The sequence below is a fragment of the Bactrocera dorsalis genome, chromosome 1, assembly GCF_023373825.1.
Source record: "Bactrocera dorsalis isolate Fly_Bdor chromosome 1, ASM2337382v1, whole genome shotgun sequence".
Classification (NCBI taxonomy): Eukaryota; Metazoa; Arthropoda; class Insecta; order Diptera; family Tephritidae; genus Bactrocera; species Bactrocera dorsalis.
In genome coordinates, this window is record NC_064303.1 from 91,265,756 (window position 1) to 91,286,993 (window position 21,238).

Genomic DNA, 21,238 nt, shown 5'->3' on the forward strand with positions numbered 1-21,238 from the left:
TAAATAAATATAAAAAAATACTTATACGGTAAAAAAAAAGATATTTTGCTTAACCAACAAAAACAAAAAAAAATTAATTTACCTAAAAAATATTTCACTAAACAAATTTGCAGCTGAATAAGCAATAACTTCCACATTCCACACTGTCATACGTGTTTACCTATGCAAATGTTGCTCAACATAAATGTTGCTGAGCAAAAATACTACACTGCAGCGCACGCAACATGTATATAACAGATGTTTTGTAATTCGTGCGCATGCATAGTCGCGCCACGATGTTGCGAAAGTGCATTGTTAACATGTTGCCGACGCTCGCCGACCACGACGACGACTGTTGTTGACTCTAGCGGCGGCCGAATGGTTGTTTTATTCGAATCAGAATTCAGTTACTACTGCGGCATTAAACCTTTCGTGTGTTTTCGTATTGTAAGCGGATTGCTCGTAGCATCTTACATTGTTACAAAAACGTTTTTGCTATTCAATAATGCAACATTCTGTGCATTTATTTGTATGAGCATTGTGAGAATAAAACAAAAAGACAAAAGGTGTTAAACCAAACGCATGCTTTGGCATGTGTTAGCAAGTGTACATAAATACATACATCTATATTTGTTTGCAAATATATGCTTACATGCATGTGTATAAATAAATTTTCGGCAAAGTTGCTGATTACGCTTTGAACGAGCGCAACAATTTGTGAATTTTGTGAATGAATTTGGCACAAATCGCTACGGTGAGGCGACGTTCTAGCGTCAATGTTTATTATTAAGTAAATGTGCATGTGTGTGTGTGTTTTTAAATTATTTACTGTTATTGCTGGTTCTATTTGCCGTAACTCCTACGTGCTATAAAATAATGAAATATTACTTAATCAAAAATAAAAAATTATGAAAAAATAATCAAGTTGCCTGAAAAAAATGTTTTTTTTAGCAGCATAAATGCAAAGGTGTAGTGTTAGTGTCACATGCTTTGGCAAGCAAAGGTGCGCCTTTCCGCTGATTCTGTTGCGGTCTGCTACGCCAACGCGCGAAGGAAGATGCTCTGCGCTCGCAAACTGAAGTGAGCACACAACTTCAGTAGGAGCAAACGACGTTAGTGCTAAGTTTGTTGGTCTAAGCCGCAACTTAGAACTGCTGTTCACTGTTGTTGCAGCTGATATTTAAATAAATTAATTGATTGTGTTTGTGTAATGTGTTGATAATGTCATTGTGGTGTAATTTTAGGTTATGATTTGAAGCACTATAATATTTGCTGCGATTGTAAATATGTGTTTATGTGTGTGTTTTGTATGTACTGTATGGGCGGAGAAGTCTTTGGCTTGATCGCAAAAAATCGCTCTGCTCACCTTGTAGCAAAGTAACCTTAACTAGAATCTTGTTGACGTTTCCTGACATTTTATTTCATCCATGTTCGGGAAAACTTTAGAATACCGTCCCAGGTATAAAATAAATAAAAAAATATTGATTTAAGCGCGCATATATCGAAAACTTTACCGCGCCTATGACTATATATCTGGACAACTTCTTCTATCCGCCTATACTCATTTTATATCCGAAATCCTAGAACCGTGTAATAAAACCGGCTCTTAAAGTGACCCTAGCTCTTCTATTTTTGTTTGCAATAGATAAAAGTGAATTTCTTTTGATAAAATACCGTTTTCTCATGAAAAAACAACAAAAATGATGCAAAGTAACTGTTAGGGCAAATCTGTTCTGGAATGTTAAACAGTGAGGTACTGGTATCTGAAATTTGTCGTAACCGTACCAACACAAGTAACCGGTTGTAGAAGGCTACAAAAGGCCATAACGCCAGAAAGCATCGCGAAAATTGTTAAATTGTTGTTGTTGTAGCAGCAGAATTCTGCCGAATTGACAGTCCTTGGCCGGATAAAAATCTGGGTTTGTCCGGTTACGTAGACCCGACTGTCGTGGGAACGGATTGTTCTTGTAGTGGTAGAATTCTGCCATCGTGAAATTGTGTGGAGTAACGGGACATGAAAATTGTTTTAGTTAACAATATTGGCATCTCAAAGGAGTGCGTAGGTAATATCACTGACGAGTTTTTATAAAACAAAAAGTTTTGCGACGATTATGTCCGGATTTTTGACGCTTAGACCGCGTTCGAACTTACTCAGCTTCTGATACGATCGATAAATTGCAGAAATTACGCTGTGAACTAGTCTCTGACCCAACGTATTCGCTAGATTTGACCTTCAGGTTGAAGCTTAATGCTATCGAACCGGTATTTTGGTGTCCCGTTACAACAAAACCATTATTCAGATTGAGGTTAACGAAGAACTAAGCCAAGTTTCATTCAAAAAATAAGGTCTTTCAACGTTAGGCGAAGGATTTTCGAGCCCATATAGTATATACTCATTCACATATACATAAGTAGATATGTACATATATACATTTGTATATATTTAGTCTGTTCTTGGGCATATATACATATGTGTATATATAAGTAAATATTCGTATTTACATTTTGAAGATTTTTGATTAATATAGATATAATTTTTTTTAGAGAACATCTCATTTTGTTAAAATACATATGCTAGACAAAGTGCTAGCATCGCCGAGTGATAAGTTTTAGCAGCATCACAACATATACTATTATGACACATAAATACGCGGGTACCACAACGTGTGCAGTGTTTTCTTGTTGTTGAGACAAAATAATACAAGAAATACGCATACATACGTACAATTGTTGTATGTACCGCCGAAGTGTTTCGTAAAAGTGCAAATCAAACAACGCGAAAACGAAAATCTCAAAGGCGACGATTTGGTCATAAAACACAAGAGTTATGATTTTCGAACACATCGCCTTGGTATGATGCAATGTGCAAATGTTGTTAGTGTAGTGTTATTTTTATTGCAAACCAGCGCGCCAACAACGAAGGTAAGCGTAACGTTGCTAAGGCAACTAACAAACCGCGTGACAAGCATTTGCTGCTGCTCGGAGCAGCAGTAACTATAATACAAAGTAAATAAAAATACCAATTACAAATAAAAGTAAAAGAAGACACCGCATACTACCAGTGTATAGGGAAAAAAGTAAAAGCCAAGGCAATAAATACCCTCTGCGGGCTATAAAAAGATCAAAGATCTCTGCAAACACAGCCAGAGAAGCAGGCAAGCACACCGCCGCCATGGCGCGCTCCAACGTCAACATTAACCACATCAACGACGACACAAGTGACAACAAGCCAAGTGGCAAGAAGCGTACGTCGCTGCCATGGCACATCCTTGCACTATTTGCTATGCTTTGTTGCAACGCTGCACTGCCAGTAGCGGTCGCCACCGTTGACAGCAGTACTGAAGCAATTGTGGATGCTGTCTCGTCGGATGCTGCCGTCGACGACGACGGCGTTGGCGTGGCTAAGAGGTCTGCAGAAGACCCACAACTGCTGCATGTCTTCCGACATCAGGAACACTATTCGCACCGCATTGAGCAGGCCGTGAACGACTTGAAACGCACGCAATTGCAACAGCAACTTAGCGGAAATTATAGCAACACTACTGCTAAAAACGTTGATGGCGGCGTTAATGGCGACAATAGCGGTACTAGCGACAACGACAACAATAACAACTATATGCATTACCAGTCCCAATTGCAGCCGCATATGTCAGAACACTTGCGTCATCACAATCAGCGGCATCACTCTGTAGCACCAGTCCACGCCTGGGAACGTTACCTACTGCCACCTTTACGCCATCAACGCCATCAGCAAGAACGTCAGCAAAATCAACAACCCGACTATGCAGCAGATGCAACGATGGTGGTAACAAGCGCACCATTAATGCCGCTGGTGGCACCTACAGCCACCGAGTTGGCTAACGATGCCGCTGCCGTTGCTACAACTAATGAGCTGTCCAATATATTACCGGCCATAACGCGTTCGGCCAACGGCAGTAGCTTACAGCAGCATATAAAACCACATCGTTACTTCGATCGTGATGGACTCTACCAATCGCCCTCTTATATCTGGACAACAAGAGGTCCGCGTGTGCGCTCGGACGCGAATTATTGGCGCACAAAAGATTTTCCAAGCACCCACTTGTCTGGTGGTGCTAAACAAACAGATAGTCAGCGGATTTCGCTCAATCTAAACGCCGACTCGGAAGACGAGTCTTACACACATGAAGCGGCAAGTGAGAAGAAATATAAATCGAATGAGCCGCGTGGAAATGTTGATGCAGACAATGACAGTGAAATTATTAATGACGACAACGATAGCAGTAGTGATGATTACGATGATTATTCATATGAGGAGGACTCAACGGAGGCGGCGCAAAGTGCAAATGAATTTCCCAACGTTAACAACATGTATGATGGCGAGCATCGCAGCGCTGTAAAACGTTACACCAATCCGTTTAACGACTTACGTTTGCCACCCAAGAAGCGCGACTATTCACCGCACCCATATATGTCGTTGCGCCGGCGCACTGTACCCGGTGGTAATGCTGGCAATGCATATGCTAATTTCGGTGTCGACTCCGTTGATGACAATAGTGAGGTGGACTTTTCTAGCGAAAAGTGGCAGCGCATCCGGCAAGAGCACCATCGCAAGCAACAAGAACATCAGCGTCGAATGATGGCATTGCGTGCGCGTCATGATGCTAAATACAGCGCCACAGCGGCAGCTGCTACGGCAACGCCACTGATTATGGCCGCGGCGGCAGCACCATCAACACAGCAGCGCCAGAATGTTGATGTAAGTGCAGTTTTCAATTAACTTATTTTTTATAAAAGTATTGTTACATATATATTTTATAATTGTTATTGTTTGTGAGAAGTACAAGCGTACATATGAAAGTTTGTATAGAAGAATTTCGCGTTCTAGGCCGTTGGGCTGATAACCCCAAAGCACATTTTGATGAGTCTGATTTCATGAAGCCACTATCAGCTGCCGTAAATATGCAGATATAGGTGTGTATGTGTCTGTACAGAGGCGCAGCATGAAAAAAATTTATAGAAACAACCCCCTTTATGAAGTTGTTGGTTGAAAAAAATATGTTAGTGGTGTTCGTTTCGCCACTTCTTTGTTTTAATTCTGCTGTCAAACTCTAATAACTTGTGAAGTCAACTATAAAGTCTCTTTGATTATCTGATCATGGGAACCTTGTGATTTATATCAGTTGCTTGTTCGATTCGCTACTCTCTAAAGCTTGCGAATGGAGAGTAGTTGAGAGAGTTGAAGTTAGATTAAAAGCGTTTTGTAGTGTTTAAGGCGATGACTATTTTATCTCCATTTGATTCTGCGAACCTTGTGATCTATATCAGCTGCTTGTTCGATTCGTCTAAAGCTTGACGAACGAAGGTTAGTTGAGAGAGTGGAATTCAACACAAGAAAGTATAACATTTTTTTTTAAGGTGATGACTATTCTGGCTCTAATTGATTCTGCGAAACCTTGTGATTTATACCGGTTGCTTTTCCGATTCGACTTTCATTAGCGTGACTCAGTAATGAAATAGCTGCTGCCTATGTAGTCTATGCACAAGTGAAATCTCGCATCCTGAAGTACAAATTCTAATTTTCATATTTATTTATTGTCACGACTTTCGACTTTTCATTGAAATTTATGTAACAAGTTTAAAGAATCGCTTCAAAGTATTGTTTTCTGAGTCAATTTACTTTGTTTTTTTATTTTTTTGTCTTTTCATCATACTTCTGGAATATTTTTGAATAAACAGGCACCCCTCGCAACTTCAGCGCTGGCTACGCCTCTGTATGTAATAAAAATAAGCTCCAAAGGAGTAGTGATATATGTGCATGATGTGTGTATTATTGGTGCGTTAATGAATACTTAGCATTGACCGCATTTTAGACACATTAATGGGGCCATTAGTTCTTCAAATGAGTCATCGTAATCGGCTGTAATTTACAGATGCCAAGTTAAACTATTTAAAAAGTCATTTCATTTACATACAGACGTGAACACATATTTACATATGTGACATGTTAATGTAGTGTGCAGACTTTTATGACCTGGTGTGTGTTTTTATAGAAAAACTGGTGTATTTTAGGCCTAATACATTTAGGTGCTGAATATTTTGTGAAGGCCTGGTAATGTCAGCAAACGTTGTGTAAAATTCACCCTTTCAAAATTGAAGAAATAAAAAGATGAATAATTTTCAAACTTTCTAGTGAAACGGAGTGTTTTAAATGAACACGCGACCTTACCATTAAATAATAACATCTTAAATAACGGGTGATTTTTTTGAGGTTAGGATTTTCATGCATTAGTATTTGACAGATCACGTGGGATTTCAGACATGGTGTCAAAGAGAAAGATGCTCAGTATGCTTTGACATTTCATCATGAATAGACTTACTAACGAGCAACGCTTGGAAATCATTGAATTTTATTACCAAAATCAGTGTTCGGTTCGAAATGTGTTTATCGACAAATTTTGTTCAGCGATGAGGCTCATTTCTGGTTGAATGGCTACGTAAATAAGCAAAATTGCCGCATTTGGGGTGAAGAGCAACCAGAAGCCGTTCAAGAACTGCCCATGCATCCCGAAAAATGCACTGTTTGGTGTGGTTTGTACGCTGGTGGAATCATTGGACCGTATTTTTTCAAAGATGCTGTTGGACGCAACGTTACGGTGAATGGCGATCGCTATCGTTCGATGCTAACAAACTTTTTGTTGCCAAAAATGGAAGAACTGAACTTGGTTGACATGTGGTTTCAACAAGATGGCGCTACATGCCACACAGCTCGCGATTCTATGGCCATTTTGAGGGAAAACTTCGGACAACAATTCATCTCAAGAAATGGACCCGTAAGTTGGCCACCAAGATCATGCGATTTAACGCCTTTAGACTATTTTTTGTGGGGCTACGTCAAGTCTAAAGTCTACAGAAATAAGCCAGCAACTATTCCAGCTTTGGAAGACAACATTTCCGAAGAAATTCGGGCTATTCCGGCCGAAATGCTCGAAAAAGTTGCCCAAAATTGGACTTTCCGAATGGACCACCTAAGACGCAGCCGCGGTCAACATTTAAATGAAATTATCTTCAAAAAGTAAATGTCATGAACCAATCTAACGTTTCAAATAAAGAACCGATGAGATTTTGCAAATTTTATGCGTTTTTTTTTTAAAAAAAAGTTATCAAGCTCTTAAAAAATCACCCTATATTTTCTGTAAAGTCAAGTGTTCTAAGAGAAGTCGGCTTACTCATAACATGGCGAATAAGGGAGGAGATGTGAGTAATTATGATGAGAGTCAAACAGTCTGTCTTAAATTAACAAAGGTATTTCAGATAATCACCGATTTGTAAAGTAAAAAGTCAATCAGAGAGACGGAAGTTGATCAGATTGATTCAAGGGTTTTAGGTGAAGTATTAAGAATTGATAAAGTCTGTTTTTGAAAGCGATGTACAGTGGAGAGAGGAGTGGAGTTAACATATTTCGTAATTGGGGTCTGGGACTTCTTATGAACCGTTGTAGTCAATTTTGGGCAGCGGTTTCTGAATCGTGGACTGATATATACGCTGCAAATTGGGACGAAGATATGACAATGTACTAAGCATTTGGGGTGTAAATGGAGGTACAACCTGATTACGCATGCCAACCAAATTTAATCAATTCTCCTTAAGAGGTCTAGGAGAAGTTATAACCCGCTAAAATATATTTTTGGTTGCGATATACAGTGTAAGAAAATTAAAATATTCGGTATATGTGAGCCGGTATAATAAATTTTATAATATAGATTTCTCAAAGGTTTACATATACGATAAAAATTAGATAGAAGAGATTGAAGAATATATATTTAATGTATGGGGTCTAAAGGAAAGTATAGTCTAATTGCACCTATTTTTGATGTTTTTTTGTGATTATTAAATGCAAAATCAAATGAAGATAGGTCTACGTTCCCCAAGCGGATCATGTTTTGTATCAAAGTAGTTTCATCTCCGTTGTAAACGAGGAATGTACCGCGATCTCAGGTCTATTGTGCCCTCTCCTAAATCACAATGACTCACCTAGACCCAGCATATTGATAAAGTCCAATAAACTGCTGGGTGCCACCGAAGCGATGTGATCCCTATTTGGATACATAGCATTTGTTCTGGGGCAAGAAGCTAAGCCCATGTTGTACGAGTATAAGTGCTTTTTAAATTTGCAGTGGTCAGTGTTGTCACTACGAAGGTTAATTACATATATAAACCTGCTGAGGTTATAAACTCCCCATTAGCAACTGGTCATGTCACATGCTTTGTAGTCATTGTCAATATCTCTCTCTCTGCCTACTCCTTCTTTCTTGCGGGTGAGATTATAAGTCAGTTCGTTACCAGCTGTATCTTTATGACCGGACACCCAGATGAGATACACATCTCATCTCTACACTCCTGCACCAACAGCGATTTGATCTCGTAGGAGGAGACTGCTTTTAGTGCCGCTTGACTATCGCTAAGTAGGGTTGCGTTGGAGGTTTATCTCTATGCACCGACTTATGGAAATGATTTCCACCTGAAAAATGTTCGGAAAACTTCCTACAGATATTATATGTAGAGTTTGATGTATGGTCCTGCGACTCCTGTGCTAATTTTCCTAAGTGTACCACTTGATTGTAGCATCCCTAAGCAGTAGCTCGAGAGTGGAATAATTCTATTCTGCCTTGCTGCTAAGGGTAACCTTTAACATCTTGGTGAAGTTTATTCTTTTAGTAATAATGTCCCTTGGAAGAACAGTCAATGGTATTACACCTCTTAACTCTTTCATCCGCTGGGACAAGATTTCTTTACCTCTCCCACACCCTATTGCAGTGTGTGTTTGACTATCTGACCGATTACTAAGTGCAGTGGTGTGAAGAAGTAGTTACTGCATTTGTTCAGTGATGATTTAAAGCCATATAGCAGAGTTCAAAGAGGAGTTTCTGGGGGTAACTGTGAACTTTAAGCCTTCTTTGTCTGTACTAATTTATCTATGTTATCCCAGTTAGGAATATTTTTTAGTGAAAAAAGTATATTTTTCGGCTTCAGTGCTTCAGTTATGCAATTTCCACTTGTTCGACTTTGAGATAACTTTTCATTAACCTTATACGTCGTAAATTTCGGCCAACCTTTTGATCCAGTTCCATTTTTTTATTTAAACTTTTGTGGTTCATAGATTTATAGTATTTTTTATTGTTGCTGATGCTTTCAATGATAAAAACAAGAAAAGCGATAATTTCGGCTGCACTCAGGCGATAATACCTTTCACAGGTGAATTACTTATTTTATTTTTATATTTTATTCATGTATAAATCTGAAAGCGTAACCAGCCAATGGCATACATCCAATGGAAGACGTTTTGCTATTTCTATAAATAAATGACTTATTGGAAGTAAGTAACTTTCAAGTCGATGTAAGGTTACTAAATAAGGATAAATTTATTACAAATCTTTATCTTGATATTGAACGACCTGTCAATGACAGCCATTTGCTGTAGTGGTTCGATATCGGCGGTTCCGACTAATCAGCAGATTTTTAGGGAGAAAAAGGCATTTGCTAATATCAGATCGATATCTCAAACACTGAAGGGAATTAGTCCCTAGTATATACAGATAGACGGGCGGTCAGACAGATTAACATAGGTAAATTTACTCAGCTCGTCACTTTGATTATTTATTTACATAAACGTTATGCGGTCTCTGAGGTTTTCTTCTGGTAATTGCAAACCTTGCGGCAAACTTAGTACCACCTGTTCAGGGTATAAAAGTAATAAAAAAATTACCCGGCACTGCTTAAAACGCTAATACAAAAACATTTATACAGCTTTTCAGATCCAGTTCGTTAATCGGCAGATTTGTAAAAATTAAGTCGTTATGCTTTGATGACTTAATTGCAATTTTTACGACATAAAGATCAATATTTGCATGTTGTAGCTGTTGTCGCGTTTTCCATTAACGCGCATATTTATCATTTCCTTTGACATATTGCTTGTCTGACCAATCTTCGTTTGTTGTCTTCAATTGACCGAGAGCATACCAGTAACCCACAATATGGCAGCATAAATTACAACCACATACAAGTGTGTATGGGCGAGTGTGTTTGTCTGGAAAACGCTTACATCAAAAGTCAACAATGTGTTTTTGCTTATGGCAAGCCGTCTTTGCGCTTTCTGAAAATTTCAGCTTGTAATTGCTGCACTTAAAATGCGATTAATAATGCATTAGACAACATTTGCTAATTTGCTAAGTGCGAACTCCGTGTGCATTGCTTACAAATGCCGCTGGCACCGGACGCGTGCATAAAATCACAAATCGTAAATACCGATTCAAAGTAAATGTAATCGAAACGGCGAAAACATACAAAAAAGAAAACGCTGCGAAAATGCCGGCATGAGGAACACTAAGTTCGACTTTTTTATGCATTAGAATATAATTGAATGTTGCAGTGCAACGCTACCGGCGTCCATGTGTGGATCCATTTGTATATGAGCATACTTTATGCGTGCATTAGGGTGGTACAAAAAGTCATAATTTAATTTTGACGTAGATTTTTTAAGCTTTCACTCTTATATCAGTAACAATATTGTCGAAGAAATCATATATGAATATATGTATGTTTATTATATATACTTTAGGGTAGTTCTTAAATGTCGGATAATTTCTTTATAATTCAATTTTACAAACATAAACCTTTAATACGGTGTTAATATAGTTGTAACTGTCAGTTATGCACCCTATACATGCATTAGGGTGGTTCTCAAATGGGGTTAAAAGCCTTTAAAATGGATTTACCAAAAATAAATTCCTATGGCTATGTTGATTTTATCTAAGATCTCTTATAGGGACTTCAAATATACTTTAGGGTGATTCTTAAAGCAGAGAAATACATTTTTAAAATACATTTCTTAAACAATAACGACTATAGCGATGCTAATGTAGTTTAAAATATCATCTAGAAGCTTTGATGAAGATTGGAGATCGTTAGGGTGTGTCATACGATGTCTAAAGCTTTTATTATTTTATGGAAAGTTGTAAAAATTAGTGTTATTTTTTTTTTTTAAGAATTACCCTAGTAAAAAATTTTAGTTAACCAATAATAATATGAATTTCAACCAGTTTAAATCCCACCCTAATGATCTCTATTGTGAGTAAAAGAAATTGAACAGTTATAGTCGCTATTGTGTGTAAAGATTAATAAGAAATCTATAATGTTGGCAATTGGGCGTTTACAATAAATATAACGATAATACGTTATTATATGAACCACCCTAATGTATGCAACCAGTTTTCATACCACCCTAATAATCTTTATTGTGAGTAAAATGCAATAAAAAATTAACATTCGGCGTTCTAAGAACCACCTTAAACGATTTTTTAGTCAAAAAATAATAATATGAATTTCAAACATTTCACAGCCCACCCTAATAATAACAATTGTGGGTAAAATTTTCTAAGAAATCCATAGTATTAGCAATTGACTGTTTAGAATAAAAAATATCGGTAATACGGATTTTAAGAATCACCCTAATGCCCATATTAGACATAATGTATGAATGACCAAGCTATCTAAGATGGTCATGCCAAAGAAAGAACGCCAAAGCATTGCCTGCATGTAACATGCTTAGTGCCTTGGCGCATAATGCAAAGCATTTACGGTACTTACAAACATTCTTTGATACATACATACATATGTAGTGTATGCGAATCGATAGCCTGGCGTTAAGAAATTCTAATTCAGTGCACAACAACAAGCAGCAATTGATTTAAATTAATTGCAGAGCATAATTGCTGAACATTAATTGAAATTAATTGCACGCACAGTCGGTGAGTAAAGTACAGCACCAGATACGGTTTCAGTTTGGCAACAAAGCAACGAGGTTGCTTTCGAAATAAACACCATTACAAAGTCTCGATGATTATCGTTAATGAAATCTGGCTAAAATGGTGCCTGAAAGAAAACCAAAGGTAGACGCTGCAAATTAACGGGCACGCTCCCCGCTGTGTGACCAACAAAGCAACTTAAGTACAAGTTCTTAAATCTATATGCACAAGAATATGCTAAGCAGCAAAGGTTGCAATAAAACCATTAGCACTTTGGGAGCGGAAGTCAAAATAGAGACAAATAAATCGCAGACAAGCAAAGTAAAGGGTGTGGCGAAATGTGATTCGAGGAAAAACTACCATTAGTATTAAGTGATTAAGGTGCTGACTTTTCGGTTTTCTCGACAATTTGATGACACTTGAAGTAAATACTAAGCATGCGGAAGAAAACAGTAATTTATTTTTATTCAGGATTTTATTTTTTATCATTGATGAAACATCTAATTTGCTGTGTCGCAATTAATAATCAACCAAGTCGACTTTAGACATACTTGAGTCATCGTGTCTACAAATTACCGACATTAAGGGCGTTTCCTCGGGTAAACAGCCTTCAGAACAACTTCATACTTTTAATTCTAGTCACTTTGCCGATCTCGTCTTCCTATTTTTGTTACAAGCCGGACTGTTTTGGAGGCTCTTACAAATTTTAAGCCGACACAGAGTGGTGAATGCATTTCCTAACTTATTTGATGACTGAAGTATGCTTAGAGGTTTTATGTTGCCTTTGAAGCGGTCATCTCCTAAAGATAAATACTTTTCTTCCTCATATTCGTCACAGAATTTTGACGCTCGTTCACTTTGTACCACTACCACTTCACCCACGCTATATTTATCGCAATACCCTGTATATTTTTTAACCGATTTTAATAAAATGCAAATGCAAGTCATGTAGCATTTTAAATGTACACAGTTTTACACGGGCAATAAATTGCATTTGAATTAACTGCATTGCTTAGCAATGACTCGCCATTCGCCGATAAAATTTGCAATTCTTCTGTCGTTTCGGGTATTCAATTCTATTTCGCTGTTTCGCCGTTGGCATGCCATGACTGGACTTTAATATAGAAGTTGCGTGTTTGTGAGTTATCAAACATTTCTTTATATTATCAGAATCGTGTTCAACCGAACAGGAACTGAAGAAAGTGTTGCTGATGGGTTCACTTTTGTTTGGCGATTTTTTGCTGTTGTGCACGCGAATGATTGCAACTTTTCCAACGGTTTGTCGTTTGTATAGATTATATATAACTTGTTGTGGTAGATTACATTAGCGTGAAAGCATGAAGAAACTGTAGGAAGAAGTGGTAAAAAATGAATTGAAGACATAGAATGCGATGTGAGTATCTTTACGAGCACTTTGCTATCAGTAAAACTTTTACAAAATTGTTCAAAATCGGTGGATTTTTCACTATTGTGGTAGAGTTCGAGCATGTCCATATTTAAATCGCACATTTGTTTTGGTGGTTTTCTATCGAAAAATGGGGTTCTGTCGTTTTAAGGGGGTATTCTAGTCTAGAAATTTGAAAAAATCGAATTTTTTTTTCATATTTCGATAGTTTTGATATTCAAAAATATCTCCCTAAAAGGATATTTCAAAACTCAATTTATTTTCAAAGTTATAGCCATTTTAGTGAGCGAATATCGTATAACGGTTGAGCGAATATTGTATAACGTAAAACTTTAATCGCGTTTTCTCGAAACTACTATTTTCAACACTTCTGTCATGATTTCTCAAGTTCTAATGAAGTGATTAACTTGAAATTTGGTGTGGACCTTCTTTGTACACATATCTCTCTATGGTTGGAACTAGGATTATTAAAAAAATTTGATTTTTACTATTTTTAAAAAATTTTGATCTTTGCCAAAAAACGGGCAAAAAATTCAAACAGTCGCCATTTACTGAAATTTTTTTTTTTATTTATCCTAGTTCAGGCGATAGTGGCATTTGTACTGATTCAAATTTTTTTTTTTTCAATCACCTAAAGTGTTGGAATCGTGTCAGGAAGGGCGCACCCTTATTTTCAACCCCCGCCACGCCACCACGCCGCAATTAATCAAATTATCACAAAATTTAATTTTTTAAATTTTTTTGTATTCTTAAAATATCAATAAATATCTGATAAAAAATTGGATGGTAAACATGTTCTTAGTTTTTTTTTTATTGGACTTTAAAAAATGCCATTAAATAGCATTTCTAGACTAGAAATCTCCCTTAAGGAAGCTGATTTCAGAAGTCATTTTGAAAAAAAACTTTCAGGGAAGACGAAATTAAGGCAAATGGCGTTTTAAAGTCTTTTCTCAATTCTTTGTAAACTATCTGCAACTATAATCGTGATTCAAAATACAGAGGTAATTTAGGCTTATCGATAGTATTGCTTACGCGGTTATATCTGAGTTTACAACCGCATGCTAGTGGTTTTTTCTTTTCGTTGTTTGGCGCCAATTGGAAATTTTAATTGTAGACAGATCTTCCTCCACCTGGTTTTTCCAACGCAGTGGCGGTCTTCCTCTGCTTCCCCCGGCGGGCACTGCGTAAAATACTTCCAGAGCTGGAGTGTCTTAGTCCATTCGAACGACATGAACTAGCCAGCATAGCCATTTTCTCTTAATTCGCTGAATTATGTCAATGTCATCGTAAACCTCGTAAGGATCATTGTTCCATCGACTGCGGTGGTTGCCGTTGCTAACGCGCTAAAGACCATAAATCTTCCGCTCAACCTTTCTCTTGAAAACTCGTAATGCCGAATCATCATATGATGTCATCGTTCATTCCTCTGCACTATATAGCAAGACGGGGATGATGAGTGACTTGAAGATTTTGGTCTTTGTTGGTTGAGAGGACTTTACTTCTCAATTGACTACTCAATCCGAAGTAGCACCTGTTGGTAAGCGCTTTGAAAAGGTTGTGTGTGTCGATTCTCTTTTCACGGGTCCTTCCCAAGACTTGGCGCATAGTGAATATCTGGTCAGTTATTGATTTGCCAGATCTAAAGCCACACTGATAAGGTCCATTCAGTTTGTTGGGTTTTAATCCTTCACACAGTACGCTAGAACCTTATATGCGTTGTTGAGGAAGCTTATATCAAGGTAGTTGACGCAGATTGTCCGATCATATTCTAGAAAGAAGCTATTGCATGCTCTTTCCTTGACCGCCGTTTTTAAATAGCTCGGCCGGCAATTCATCAGTGCCGCCACTTTGTTGTTCTTGAGACGGCTAATTGCTATTATTGCTAAAGAACTTCTTCATAGTCGGGCAATAGAACGTCCGCTTCAACGTCATCGACTGGGGAATCGGTTTTATAAGCTCCTGGTGTTATGCTTTCACTGCCATTCAGCAGTTTGGAGAAGTGTTGCCTACACAACATAACTCTCCTGACGCGTATACAAATTTCTTTGTTAGAAGATATTGTTCGTACTTTGAGCTTTGGTTGAAAAAAAGTAGAATTTTATTCAAAATTTTTGCTGCGAACAAAAAACTGGCAGATCATTGCAGAATTTGACGGTGCTCGGAATTGAGATAAATGAGTTTAAGGATGATGGAACTGATTGAACTGACCGGCTACACTTTGGATGGCTGTAACTCAAAAATTATTTGTGGTATGGACTTCATAACATGTATGGTATAACCAATCGAAATATGGGAAAAAATCTACATACATACATATGTCTTTAAAATTGTACTTGGTTTGATAATCAATAATTTTTGGGAAATCAATCACATATCAAGGTATTTAGGTACCTGTTTTAATAATCATTACTTGTACTTTGTATACATAGTATATCATTCATAAGCCTGAAAGTTTGTTTTAACTGTGATTCAATATTTGTATGAAGACAGAGAAGACATCATATGCTATACCCAATCATTTATCACGGAAAGCTGAGATGAACTACCCATATGTGGCCGATTTTCTATATACTTGCTCTTTACTTTAAAGATAAGACATATTTGTAGTGTATTAATTATGTGAAAAGCAAAACGATTGTATACTTATTATATAAATATGCGTACATATTTTCTTGGAAAAAATTGAAAGATTTTATAATAACGCTTATTTAGCCAAGCGTCGAAGTATGTAGAATTTTATGCAATTTTTTTATCATGTCATAACGATTGATTGATTTCGTTTCAACAAGCTTTAGATAGCAGTGAATGGTACATGCAAGTCATATATAGTACATTGTGACAAAAAAGCACCCGGAAACTGTAATTAAATTCTCCGGGTAAATGAGATTTAAAAAAAATTTATTTTGTTAAGTTGGTATGTCTTTGATTACTTTGCCAAATGTGAGCGTGGTTGACATATCACAGTTGTGATCAGTGTGTTTACGGAAACTTCTTAAGTCGATACACGACAGGGTGCGTTGCGATTTTTACAATGGATATACCGTATATATCGAACAAAAAATTTCTTTAAAATTTTGTATTTTAAACCAAAATTTCCTGTGCGGCATCTGTGCGAACTTTGCAAAAGGTTTATAATAATTCAGCTTTGTCAAAACCATAAGCCTATGAGTGGTAAAAAACCTTCAAAGACGGTCGAAATATAATTGAAGGCATGCTCCGTTCTGGACGACCTTCGATATCTTCATATGTTAGAAATATTACAAAAGTTAAGGATATGGTGCTTGAAAATCGTCAGCCACGTGTTAGAGAGATAGCAAGAGAGCTCGCGATCTCTTCCGAGTCCGATCGAATAAATTTGGTGGATATTTTGGGTATAAAACGCGTTCTTGCTCGGTTCGTCCCGTTAAAAATGATTTTTTTTTTTCAAATAGATTACAGAAAACATATTACTTTGGACATGCTTGATCGTGCGTATTCCGATCCCACATTCATGTTTGAGTATTATAAATGCCGCTGGGTCATGGGTTTGACATGTTAACAAGTTAACAATCATCGGAATGGAGGGGAAAATACGAGCCGAAACCAAAAAAAAACCACGCCAAAGCCGCTCAAAAATCAAGGTGAGGCTCATTGTTGTTTTCGATATTCGTGGTATGGTGCATCATGAATTTGTTCTGGAGGGAGCGGCGGTCAATAAAGAGTGTTATTTGGTTGTATTGAGGCGCTTGCGTGAGAAAATTCGTCGAAAGGGTTCGGAATTGTGAAAGAACAATTCAGGGAACTTACACGATGATAATACACCATCTCATCGAGACGCGAATGTGGCCAATTTCCGGGTCACAATGTATAAATTTTTTTGAAGAGAGTGCTTGTTTGAGTATAGCGAGCAGAGAAATCGCGAATCGAAAGCATCTAAAATAGATTTTATTGTACCCTGAACAGGGTATATTAAGTTTGCCATGAAGCTTGTAACACCTAGAAGGAAGCGTCGGAGACCTTATAAAGTATGTACATATGTATATAAATGATCAGTATGTTGAGCTGAGTCGATTTAGCCATGACCGTCTGTATATATACGAACTAGTCCCTCAGTTCTTAAGATATCATTTTGAAATTTTGCAAACGTCATTTTCTCTTCAAGAAGCTGGTCATTTGTCGGAACTGCCGATATCGGACGACTATAATATATAGCTGCCATACAAACTGAACGATCGGAATCAAGTTCTTGTTTGGAAAACTTTCACATTTGACAAAATATCTTCACGAAATTCGGTATAGATTATTTTTTAAGGCAACAATGTAATATCCGAAAAAATTATTTAGATCGGTTAGCTATAGCATATAGCTGCGATACAAACTGAATGATCAGAGTCAAATGCTTCCATGGCAAACTTCCTCATTTGACGTGGTATCTTCACGAAATTTGGTATGAGTTATTGTTTATAGAAATAATGTAGTATCGGAAGAAATTGTTCAGATCGGCTCACTATAGCATATAGCTGCCATACAAATCGAACGATCGGAATCAAGGGCTTGTAGGGAAAAATTTTTCATTTGAAGTGGTATCTTCACGAAATTTGACAAAGATTACTGCCTAAGGTATTATTATAATCTCCGAAAAAATTGTTCAGATGGATTACTATAGCGTATAGCTTCCATACAAACTGAACACATAAGTAGTTACTAAAAGAAATGCACCTGTGAAGGGTATATTAGCTAAGGTGCAGCCGAAGTTAACGTTTTTTGAATAATTTTTATGTAAAACTTCTTTATATTAATTTGACATATTCAAACCAATAATATCTTTCTCAAACTAAAAATTATCATATTTCCCGTGATTATTACATTTCCACCTTAAAAAGATGATTTCAAGTTTAGTCGCATCAGACAAGGTACTTCAAATGTTATGTGCCTCCTAGTGGTTTTACGTAATCTCTTTGAAAGTAAACTCTGCCTACATGCAAACCACAAACTTTACACATAATCACGCTCATTGTTTGCACAAAAAACTTAATAACCAAATTTTTCTCCAGATAAGATGCTCAGCTCATGTGTGGTTGTTTACCGAAGTGAGCAGCCAAAAAACAAATGAGCATAAGTGTAGCATTACTTGTAACAACTTGTAAATTTTTATCGAGGTAGTTCACAAAACTTTGCCCGCTTAGACAGTGCGATGTAACATTTTAAATACACAAACACACACGGATACAAATATTTAATGCATGTATGTGTGGTTGTGCGGTTGCGAGCATAAAATCCAGTAAAATAAACAAATATACACGTTTTATTCGACACAGTTTCTATTTTTGCTGCTGTTGTTGTTATTGTTGTTGTTGCTCGCCAGCAGATGCGGTTGCAGTTGCTTTTACGGCAAAATTGTTAAAAATTAATTTCCATTTGCGTTTCGGTTACGCGCCTGCACACAGGCATGAGTGTGTGTGTGTGTGTGCGTGTTTGTGTGTTTGTGTCTGTGTATTGGTGGATAAGCTGCTGAATTTCAGCGTTAAATTATTTAATTTCATTACGAACATACAGTGTACGTTTTAAAATTCTGGCCAAACTGACATATTTGATGAAAATTGTAATCACCAAACTATGTGCACGTTAATTACCATAATATGCTTAGCACATACATACATACATACATACGTGTATACAATTGTACGCGGTGGCATGCAAACACATCGTTAGAATTCACATACATACATACAATACTAAAACTTGTTAACTGTGCAGTGACTAATCACCCATACCAATGCCAGTTGGAAACACTCAGGTATTTTTACAATTTACAACATACAAGCATACAAATATTTTCACACACATACAAACATTCGCATTTTATTCGCTAAAAATTGCATTCGTATTGAATTTAGGGCTTGGTCCATCGCACAACCGTAGGAAATCCCTCATTCATCGGTTGAGCTGGCTCATAATTAATTTATACGCTAGTTGAATTCATTAGTTGTAATAGACCGGCTGAGCTGTCAGCGTTGTCTGTGCTGTTAATGACAGACGGTTAGCGGCAGCAGATAAGTGAGTCGTTCTTGATGACTTAATTGAAATGCCTGGGCCTTCATTGAGTTTAATCATTTAGTTAAATTTGCAGTTGTTTGCATTGGAAATCTTCTGCGGACACGCTAATTGAGAAAATGGCATTCTTATAATTGCATACAAATGTATGTATATATGTACATACATATGTACTTGTATATAAACATACTTATATTAGAGTGATTGTGGATATGACTTCTTCTGCTAGAAAAATCACATGTAAAAAATCAAGCGAGTTTTATATATTTAAGAAAGTTTGCATTCGCTAATATCCAGTATATCGAGCTTCAGCTTTGGTACTCCGAGTACAATTATTGCAGTTTGCCGGTATCATATAGTTTGCGAACAATCCTCGACCAAATCGGGTAACTTGTTTCATATGGTTGTCAGCGCTATTTTCGGGTTTTTTATCTTTACTTTCTTTTTGGTTTCTACAATCAATTACTATCAGAAAAATAGGCGATAAGCCCAGGATTCTTAGTTTGATGGTTGGACTGCTACTTTGGCCTAAAAAATATAGAAGTTATAAAACGAACCGCTTGTTTCAAGACAGACGCCCGCTGTAGCCGTCTCTATCATATGAACAGACCCTGCGACATCCTTAGCTGAAGGACGGTATTATGTGGATTGTTTGAGCTTCGGTACTCTCATTCGATCTAACCGACTTGGAAGACTCTGTCAGTAGCTAAGCTACTGCTGCCATTATACGTATAATGAGGATCATTGTTCGTACTCAGCCCAATCACTGTGACCAGACAACAATGCTCGAGGAAGAGAATAATTTATGATGTTGGCAAAAAGGATTGCTTCACTTCAAACAGAATATATGAAGAGATACAAATACAACATATCTAGGTCAAATCAAAAAATTATACATCAAGTTAAGAGGAAATCTGAAATATTATACAAAAAAGCTTTACTAATGTTTTACAGAAACGTGATTTATCCTTACAATACTTAAACATTTTCTAAGTGCACGGAGTATCTACGTTACAAGCTCACAGAATGTTCGTTGTTTAGTTCTGACCCACTATTTTAAGCCGAGGGCAAGGAGGGAGAGAGAGATATAGAGAGAGGTAGAGAGAGGTAGAGAGAGTGAGTGCTACGCGTTAAATTTTACGCCAGAGGGAGAGAGAGATAGGGAGAGCTGCGCGTTATAATTTACGGATCTTTTTCTCATATTAAGATTTTATGAGATTATTTTATCGATATATTTTTTTTAATATTTATTCAAAAATCATATGGCAAATGTTTCTCTGAATTATATTAAAACTTGATTTTGGCATTAAAATTTATTACATAGCAAAATTATTGATTTATTAGGGTTTCAAGTTTTTTGATAAATGTAGTGACAAGAAACATTCCATAAATAATTTGAATGAATACTGACAAGCTTACAGCCCTTGGCTGATTAAAAATCCGAATCCCTTCTGGTTATGTAAACACATCTGTTTGTAAATCCAACATCCGTACTCTAATATTCTGGAGCTCTGCTCTTTTCTAAAATATTAATATGTGAAAACAACAATACACATAAGCGGTAAAATTCCATTCAGAGTTTAAGTTCGTTTATACCACTTGCTATTCTCTTCTTTTTGGATTATACCAGTCTTCTTCTTTTATACCGGTCACTTGTTCGATTCGTCACTCTGCTAAATTAATTTTCATTCAAAATCTGCGTAACTTATAGAAGTGGTACCATTCGGTTATTATATTTATGCCAGTTCTGTATGCGATTTGTCACTCTTTTAATAGTAGCCTATTGAAATTTTGTATCTAACTAAAGTGACGTTCAAATTTAATCATTTTTATTTGATTATTCTTTTAAGAAGGTTCTGTTTTCGACTTGCTAGTCTCAAATGCTAGGAAAATCTAAGAGAACTGGTATTTGTATTCTTGATTCAAGTGGTATAACTGATTTTAATTATATTCTTATGCAATTATAGCAATATATTTTATTTATACCAGTTGCGTGTTCGATTTGCCATTTTTTAGTGTCAATAATTATAATAAATAA

General features: G+C 36.8%; 1 protein-coding gene across 1 annotated transcript in view; it reads left to right on the forward strand.

Annotated features, from left to right (window-relative positions):
- The first annotated feature begins 380 nt into the window (after positions 1–380).
- LOC105223802 (uncharacterized) overlaps positions 381–21,238 on the forward strand; it is a 122,852-nt gene continuing 101,994 nt past the window's right edge. Inside the window, exons 1-2 of the mRNA XM_011201659.4 lie at positions 381–733; positions 2,524–4,717. Coding sequence (XP_011199961.2) covers positions 3,152–4,717 — 1,566 coding nt within the window. The 5' untranslated portion in view covers positions 381–733; positions 2,524–3,151. The remainder of the gene's footprint in view (positions 734–2,523; positions 4,718–21,238) is intronic.